Source organism: Gossypium raimondii, chromosome 13 (assembly GCF_025698545.1).
Source record: "Gossypium raimondii isolate GPD5lz chromosome 13, ASM2569854v1, whole genome shotgun sequence".
NCBI classification, from domain to species: domain Eukaryota; kingdom Viridiplantae; phylum Streptophyta; class Magnoliopsida; order Malvales; family Malvaceae; genus Gossypium; species Gossypium raimondii.
In genome coordinates this window covers 39,897,026-39,905,987 of record NC_068577.1, presented here as the reverse complement: position 1 = coordinate 39,905,987, position 8,962 = coordinate 39,897,026, and the positions used below count along the sequence as shown (strand labels likewise).

The 8,962-nt window shown below is 35.0% G+C and overlaps 1 protein-coding gene across 2 annotated transcripts; it reads left to right on the top strand.

Moving 5' to 3' along the window:
• The first annotated feature begins 512 nt into the window (after positions 1–512).
• LOC105782773 (thiosulfate/3-mercaptopyruvate sulfurtransferase 1, mitochondrial) lies at positions 513–8,754 on the top strand. Of its 2 annotated transcripts, none has more exons than XM_012607746.2 (12): positions 513–739; positions 1,357–1,545; positions 2,489–2,548; positions 2,737–2,802; positions 3,701–3,825; positions 3,936–4,098; positions 4,391–4,450; positions 5,403–5,461; positions 6,809–6,890; positions 7,318–7,381; positions 8,007–8,074; positions 8,273–8,754. In XM_012607746.2, exons 1-12 carry the CDS (start codon positions 638–640, stop codon positions 8,369–8,371), a joined length of 1,137 nt encoding a protein of 378 aa, XP_012463200.1. In that variant the 5' UTR covers positions 513–637; the 3' UTR covers positions 8,372–8,754. The 2 variants fall into 2 exon arrangements, with proteins under 2 accessions (XP_012463200.1, XP_012463201.1); XM_012607747.2 differs by having other exon boundaries at positions 514–739; positions 2,740–2,802.
• Positions 8,755–8,962: the final 208 nt, after the last annotated feature.

Sequence of the window (8,962 nt, the reverse complement as noted above, 5' to 3'; positions counted from 1 at the left end):
CTTTCAAAGTTTTCCAAGCTTAAAAATATAAACTGTTCATCCACGTCAGCAAATCGCGTCCTCGTAGGCGCGATTTGTTTCCACGTAAGCAAATCGCGCTGACGTGGACGCGATGTCTTGACACGTACCCTGACATCGCGCTGACGTGAACGCGATTTCGCGAAAAATGGCCCATTTCGGTAAATAATCAAAAAATCGGCTTATTTCGATAAATTAAAAAAAACGGCTTTTATTAGTAAATTACCCTTAAATGACTGCGAAAATGTTTTTTTTTTTTTTATAAAACTGGATACCGAAATAAGTGATTATGCAAATTAATTTTCCAAAAGCTGTTTTGGCAGGCCCAATCTTGCTCAGCCATTAATTGGCTCGTACGCAATTACGAAGCAAATGGGACTTGATCCCAGATTGAACCCAACTCAAAACGAACCGGAAGGATCGAATATGCAAACAACCCGACCCGAACCGGCTTCCCCTTTAAATTCCAAATCCAAATAGAGTTAAACCAACACATTGTCCTTATCAGTGTCCACAGTTCACCCCTTGTTGAAGCAGACGACAAAATATATAATCTCTCTCAACAGCCTCAAGCCCTCTTTTTTTTTTCTTTTTTCTTTTTTTTATGTTTTGTGCGTAAATGGCATCATCCCTTCTCTCTAGAACTCTTTTGGGTCATCGCTTAATTCGATTCTCCTCGTCTCTCCCTCACAACCCCTTGATTTTCTCTAATCTTTTCAATGTAAGTGACAACCTCTCTCTTTCTTTTCAAAATTATTATTTTGGGTTTTTTCTGATTGTTCTAATGGGTTTTGCTTTCTGGAAATCTGAAAAGTGAGTCCTTTTCTTTTGTCTTGCATGTGATTATTCTATCATTTGTATAATGGGTTTGAGTTCTGATTTTTTTTTTCAATTTTTTATCTTCACCCAAGTTTTGTATGGGGCTTTGTCTATTGCTTTGGAGATTTTCATCTTTTCTTTAGTAAAAATGTATTTTTTATTTTACTGTTCCTACTTAAGGAATGCATATGCAGAAGATTAAGATTGTTATCTATTCTGGGTGTTTGTATTTTATTTTTATTTTTAATTTCTAGTTATGTTTATGTTTTCTGTAACCGAAATAATGCATTAAAAGTATCTAATGCTCTGATGGGTACTTTTCTTTTTGACTTGAAATTTGGCTACACTGAATAATTCACTAACATGGGCATGTTGCTCTGTGGTATTTTGATACTACTCCGTCATTGAGTACCTCTGGCTCTGGTGAAGGCATTAACTTCGAACACACTGATTCATCTCGTAATAGTTTTTATGGTCACGTGGCTCAGTTCTTACGCTGTACTTTTATGTTACTTGCAGAAGAGAGAGTTCTGTGTACAGGCTGAGTCTTACCATACCACATATAAGGCCTCTGGTCAGCCTTCTCGTTTAATGGCTTCTGCAGCAATTGAGATAAGAAGTAATTTTTCGACACAATCTCTTTCCACCAATGATCCGGTTGTTTCTGTTGATTGGCTTCATGCTAATTTAAGGGAGCCTGATTTGAAGGTACTTATATTTATATGTGGACCAGTGACCCTTTTAAAATTTAAGCATCGTTTTTTTATGAAATTGTTTTGAACTTATTTAGTTTGCAAGTGTGGTTGTCATGAATGACAATATGACATCATATGCATTTGCCACTTTTGGTATTCTCCGCTTTATTCTCTGAGAATAGAAAGGCATACATGCAATATTATTAATTTTATAGTTAAGGTTTTGCACGGAACTAACTTAGCATGTTCATGGGCATCACCTCTCAATTTCTATAAGGTTATGAGATTACTATCAAATTAAAATTTATGTAGTATGGCTCTTGCAATTTTGTGTCTCCTAGGGAAATCTAGATGTTGATCCTAGGGTTATCTCCTTATTATCCTTCTCCTGCCGCTGTTTCAGTGTTACAATCAGCTATAAATCAGTGTCTTAAACTTAATAAGAATAATCTATCAAACTATAACTAAGTTCAGGTTAAAATAACTGCCAAATTTCAATCCCTACTTCAGTTACCAATCACAGTAATTATTTAAGACTACAACAACTCCTAAAAGCTAACAATCCATCATCCAGGTTTCCATGCATGGACATCTTTTGGTTTCGTTATTTGTCCTCAAATATGTATTTCTCGGGCAGGAAAAAAGAGTAATAGGTAAATTTTGGTTTTAACAAAAACATAGTTCCCCTCTGAGATGGGGGATCATTTTACGACAGTTTCTTGTAGAAACTCCCCCCTCCCACCCTCCAAGAAAAAAGAACTTTTGGAATCTAACAAATTTTCTGAGAATAAGTTATCATTGTGAAAACGTTCTTTATTTTTTGTTATGCATTTTTACTTTGCATAGAACCTATGAATAGTTTATTAGCGTACACTGTCTTTGGAAATAATTATGAAAACTGGAAAATACTTTATGCTTCTTTGTTTATTGTCAATCATATTTTTATTATTTCTCAGGTATTGGATGCATCATGGTACATGCCAGATGAGCAGAGGAATCCAATTCAAGAGTATCAGGTGCTGATTATTGTCTTTTCTACAATCTATTTTGGTGTTAACTGCCAATATAGTTAAATGGTTGTGAATATTGAAATTCTAGTTCTTATCTAATCTAAACTGAGATCTGCTACTCAGCTTCCTCTCTTTCTTTTAATTCCCATATTTTCAATTTTAAATGCATTTCTGTTTGATTTCTTTCACCATAGCAGGTTGCTCACATTCCTGGTGCTCTTTTCTTCGATGTTGATGGAATATCTGATCGAACTACAAAGGTGAGGTTCTTTTATTAATTGATTAGTGTCCCTTTTTGATCTCTTGGATTCTCTGGCTGCTAGACCATTGAGGTATAGGAAAATGATGCTCCATTCCATAACAACCTTTGCCTCACCGTTTCTTTTCCTCTTGATATCTCACTACTATCCTTCTGGGATTTACTAGCAGCAATGATGTTCTTTTCTTTTGACTGCTAATTTTTGATCCGTCTATATTGTTCTTTGAGATAGGTAGTAGAAATGGAGGTTTTGTTTCTTTTATGGTACCTTGATTTTTCAGTCAAGTTGTGGCTTGTTGGAGGAAGATTTGAATAAAATTTCTTTTTCTAGGTGTTTGGCCTGCATTAGGCAATTTAGTTACACCATTAAAAAGGTCTGATGTAGGCAAAATAAGGAGAATGGACAATCTGAAGTTTAAGGTAAATTAAATAGTAAGAACAATTCTGGTGGAACAGAGAAAATGGGAAAGAAATAAAAGAACTTAGGACGAAAATAAGACAGAACCAATTGAGGGAAAATATCAAGATCACAGAGACTCAATATTCAATATCAAAAACCCTAATTGCTGTTAAATTATCCTAGTGTTTAGAAAAAAAAACCCAAAACCCTTATAAAATGAAACATTCCAATAAGAAACTTGATTCCTAACAATCCTAATAAATTAAAAGTCCTAAACAGAGTTCTCCATCAAGTTGCTTTGGCAATTCCAGAATCAACTTTATAACTTTGTATATATTTCTTGAGTATTCTTAGTAATGCGATTCAATAAAATTTTAATGTTAGTTTGTTACATGATGTATGAATATTGGAGACGTACGAGATAAGTGAGCCTTTCAATAACATATACACTAGTTTGCTTCTCCTATTTGACATCTCTGGTTGAAATCTCTTATATCAGTTGCCGCATATGCTGCCATCCGAGGAAGGTTTTGCGGCTGCTGTGTCTGCTCTTGGCATCCATAATAAAGATGGGCTGGTTGTTTATGATGGGAAGGGAATTTTTAGTGCAGCACGTGTCTGGTGGTGAGTAGCACGTTTAGTAATAAGATCTCTTCTCAACCTTTACTGAAATATTTTATCGTAATTATCCTGATTCTAAATCTAACAGATATTATTCCTTTGATAATTGAAAGGATGTTCCGAATCTTTGGGCATGACAGAGTGTGGGTGTTAGATGGAGGCCTCCCAAGGTGGCGTGCTTCAGGTTATGATGTTGAATCTAGTGCTTCTAGTGATGCTATTTTGAAAGCCAGTGCTGCTAGTGAGGCAATAGAGAAAGTCTATCAGGGACAAACTGTAAGCATTCTTTAGAATTAGATGTTTGATTCTCTATATCTCCTTATTTTCAATTCTTGGAATTATTGATTGGATGGGGGGAGATTTCCTGTGCCATAATATGTATTGTCTGAGAGTTGTGAAATATTGTTATTGATGCCTCCTGAAAGAAGCATGCACGGAAATACTATGAAAGGCTTCAGTTGCTGGGTTGGACATTGTTATCTAAATAAGATTACACAACATTCTACTCTCCCATGTTTACAATATTATACTCAAAATAGTTTTTGGTGCATGCATCTTTGTTTTGCAGGCTGGACCACTCACATTTCAGACAAAATTTCAGCCGCATCTTGTCTGGACACTTGATCAGGTTGAACTGCTAAACTAATATAATTCATATAAAATTATGGTTTTGCTATCTTAGTTTTGTTCAACTACTGAAATGATGTCTGGTAATGATTGGAATTTTAGTTGATTAACCTTCAACCCTGATTTATACTAATACTCTTCTGACCTTTGATCAATGATGCATGATTATTATGATATGATCCATGATTGAAATTTTAGTTGATGAACCTTCATAACTGATTTATATTGTTGTTACATTGCTAGATCCATGAAGCATGATTATTATGATATGATTCACTGATCTGAACATTTATTCACATTCACGGACATCACACCATAATTTATTATGGTATGGAAACAAAAAACCTGGAGAAAGCTTCAACCTGAATTTTATGAATGAAGAATTGTAAAAATAATTATTTTATGGGTGGCATAGAGGAACAGTGTGTTTTATGTCTTATTAGATTCAAAACTTATAGTTTACATATAAAGCAGTAAATCCTTTATACTCATTGATCTGTATTAATTAGATGTCTAGTGTATTGCTTATATCTACTTGGGCTTGATATCTTTGTGTCATTTTGAAATACACTGAAGAAAAAAGATCCTTGGAATGCAATGTATAACAACCTACAATATTTTCTTTACATGTAAAAGGTGGCATATGTCGTGTGTCTATTTTTGGTGATCTTGTATGCTGCCCTCTTTGTTTTACCCAACATATCTGCATGAGCAATATTGTGAAAACATTAGAGCATACCTGGTTAAAATTAACAGTCGGCATACGAGACAATTCACGCAAACACTTGAAAGTACTCTGTTGGGACTTATACCTTGTCCATTATTGAAATCGGCAAAATAGGTTCTCTTTATGGACATTGCTGTTAGTCTGTTCATCAGTTAATTCGAACTCCCTATTGTTTGATACATTACTGGAACATGTTAGGTAATACTTTCTTGTGTTTCATTTTCAGGTTAGAAGAAACATTGAGGAAAAGACTCACCAACATATAGATGCCCGATCCAAGCCCAGGTACTGTGGTGAACTTGGTTGATTGTTTTTTACTATGATTACTTAATCTTCATGTGAATATTAGAATTTAATATGGTAAACTTTAGCAGTTCTAGGCATCAATCATTTTTGCTTCCCTTAGTCTTTAGCTCTTGTACCTCAATTCTTGTCCTTGTGTTGTTGATAATGGACATAAACCAGCATGTCTTAACATGTTAGTGCCATGGAAATGCAACAAATATAGTTTTAACTAAAACCGAATTTTGGACCTAAATGAATGCTATTTCACAATAATTAATGTAAGGTGCATGTGACATAACGAATGGGTTTGTTCTTGTACTTTTTTTAGTCCATGAAGTATATTATGCTTAAATTGTAAAGGCTAATGTCGATTATTTGTAATGTATACCACAGTAAACCCAAATCTGTTTTGCCACTAGTAAGATGCATGAACAGCTTTAATGGTATAGGAATCTGTCTAAGCTCAGCAAGAACTATGATTAAACTAGATCCTAGTGAAATTGATATTATTGGTTTGCCTATCTTGGTGGTAGTAGTTGCCAGCATGATCCATTTCATGACCCCATCAATCTTAACATTTTCATTTCAGCTACACCCATCTTTCAGACAGGTTATCTTTAGCCTGCTCAATTGCTTCAATAATGTTATCTTTGATTTTCTTCTGTTCATGTTGCTGTAGTGTAACATTATTTTCTTCTACCCTTGAGCATTTTTATTTGTTCCGTTATTATTCTGTTTCTTTTGGTTAATTTGGATGGTTGAAGCTTGAACCTTAACTTATCCTGTACTTGTGCTCCTGGAGGACTTTCATACAATTATTTCCTTAAAAAGATTGGGCTCTATGCTTAGAAATAAAAAAACCCGCCTTTTCATCGTATAATTGGCATCTTTGCTTTATTTGGTTCCTCTTATGATCTGTTTTGCAATCAAATTTATGTTTGGGCTTGTTTCTCTCATCACTGTGACTTATCTTAAGTAGATTTGCATGTCCCATAATCTTTGATGTTGATTTGGAATCACGAGGTTTTTGATGTTCTCTCTGGCCTTTGCGTCTGACTGTTGGTATCAGGATAAACATTTTCATTAGTTCAGTTGAGCAAGCTTTCAGTAAGAGATGAGGTCAATAATTGTAGGAAACTTGACTAAAACGTTTGCTGCTTGAGTAATATGATGCATTTAGTGAGAATAGAAAATAGCTGCAAATTTGGAGTAAAGCAATGTCTATGTGGGCTAAAGTGCTGATTCTTGGCAGCCTATTATTCTATTGTTACAGCAGGTTGCTTTGTGCATTATTATTGTTATTGTTATTTCCTTTAATTTGTGTTTTCCTGTTTGGGTTTCATACAGATTTGATGGTGCTGCACCAGAACCTCGTAAAGGAATTAGAAGTGGCCATGTACCTGGCAGCAAGTGTATTCCTTTTCCACAGGTAAGAGAGAAAATTTTTCATTTTTTTACTTGCTTGCTATGAACAAGTGAAGCATATGTAAATTTCTTAAATCCTAATCTAGACCTTTTTAATTTGTCTGAGAGAGAAGGTTGGTAGATAATGCAAGGGGGCCTCTACATACCTCTTTCTTTTGTGTGCTGCATGAAATTGTTGATTGGTAATTCAAAATTGTCAGGTGCATAGAACAAAGTTAAGTGGCAGATTTAGATAGTGTGATCAGAGTATGACCTATTAGCATTCATTCTTTATTCAAGAGGATGTATCTGCTTTTGATATGCTGTTAAACACACTGCGATTCTCTTGAGTTGTGTGTTTTCTTTACCAAAAAAACACCTTATGTTTGATGTAATTTCTGGATTTTTTCTATGATAGATTATTAATTCATCAATTTATCATTTCTTTGCAGATGTTAGATGCTTCACAGACTCTTCTACCTGCTGACGAGCTCAAGAAACGATTTAATGAAGAGGGTGATTACTATTTATTTTCCTTTTTGTCATTGTTCCTTTCACCCTTTTCTTTTTATTCTTTCCAAGTTCAGCAGGTATGTAGTGAGCCATCTGATATTTGCTTTTCATATATGAAGTCCATACCACTTCACCTATCATCATCTTTGTTAAATCTTCAGATTCACTCTATTATATGCACACTAGTTTAGGGGAGTAGGGATTTATCAATCTGATAGATAACGGTGAGTATTTATTGAGGTTTTCAGTCACATGAGGTAAAAATTTACTTGATTTGTAGGAGGCTGCAAGTTTCCTTGATTGTGCAATACAAAACTGCTCATTTGACCATGTACCTTCACTGATTTCTTATAGGAAAATTAGGCATTAAGTTCTTGTCACATTTAATTTGGTGGGGGGAACTTGGACATACTTGATAGTTAAATCAATCCTTCAGTATGGTTTTTGTGTTTAGGATGCCACTAATATACTGAATAATGATCATGTTTTGTTTCTTTAGGAATCATCTTTCTTCTAAGCTTATAAAGAGGCTTATGTTTCATGCTTTATATAACAGTTTGTTGTTAATTTTGACATTTTCTTATTGTCCTTGCAAAATTATGACGCCTAATAATGTATTCTTCTGCAGGCATCTCATTGGAACGCCCTGTTTTAACTTCTTGTGGCACTGGTGTAACTGCTTGTATTCTGGCATTGGTACTTTCCTTCACCAAATATAATTGTTCTATCTCTATCTTTAGGCTTGACATTTATCCACGTTCCTGTAAATCTCTGGAAGGGTGAAAAAAATATAGTGTGGAACAAAGTTCTATGCATTTGATTACTTACTGCTTGGAAAAGTTAAAAAGATAGAATAGTATACTAAAACAGTTATTTTATGCTAATGCTTTCCAGGGCCTCCATCGACTTGGGAAGACTGATGTTCCGGTATATGATGGATCTTGGACTGAATGGGGTGCGGAATCTGACACACCTGTTGACACTTCATCTTAAATCTTAATGCAAAGCTGTCAAAAAGTTCCGAAGAGTCAAGCTTGCAATCGACCAGTTTCAGTCCTCAGATATGGGGACATGAAGGGTTTGTATCTAGAAAAGCCTCAGGTGTCACTCATCAATTTTTGCGTTCCAATATGGACCTGTATGTGACGCTACACATTTTCAGAAACTGTGTTTGACAACAAAACCGTTGAATTCTGAAGTGTATTATGGTGTTTTTGAAACATGTCTGCTGTTTCACATGAGATGGCAACAAGGATTGTCATTTGTTTTGCAGCAAAAAAACTGTAGAAAATGAAGGGTGATGATGATTGAGTCAGTGTCGAATTGATTAAAAGTTGGAATAAATAAGCAAGTGCACAAATTTCTTTGCGATTTCATACCAGGGTTATTTGATTCAATGCTTGCTTGGCGTTGTTCCCCACGGGACCATCGGCATGTCTTGATTGCAGGATGCGTCATTATCTATGATTGGCAGCAAAAAGTTGGACCGAACCGATAGAATCGGGATACTTGGGGTTAGATTGATTCAAAGAATCGTTAGTTGTTTGTTCAATCCATCTGGTATGTGTCTTATATGGTTGGAAA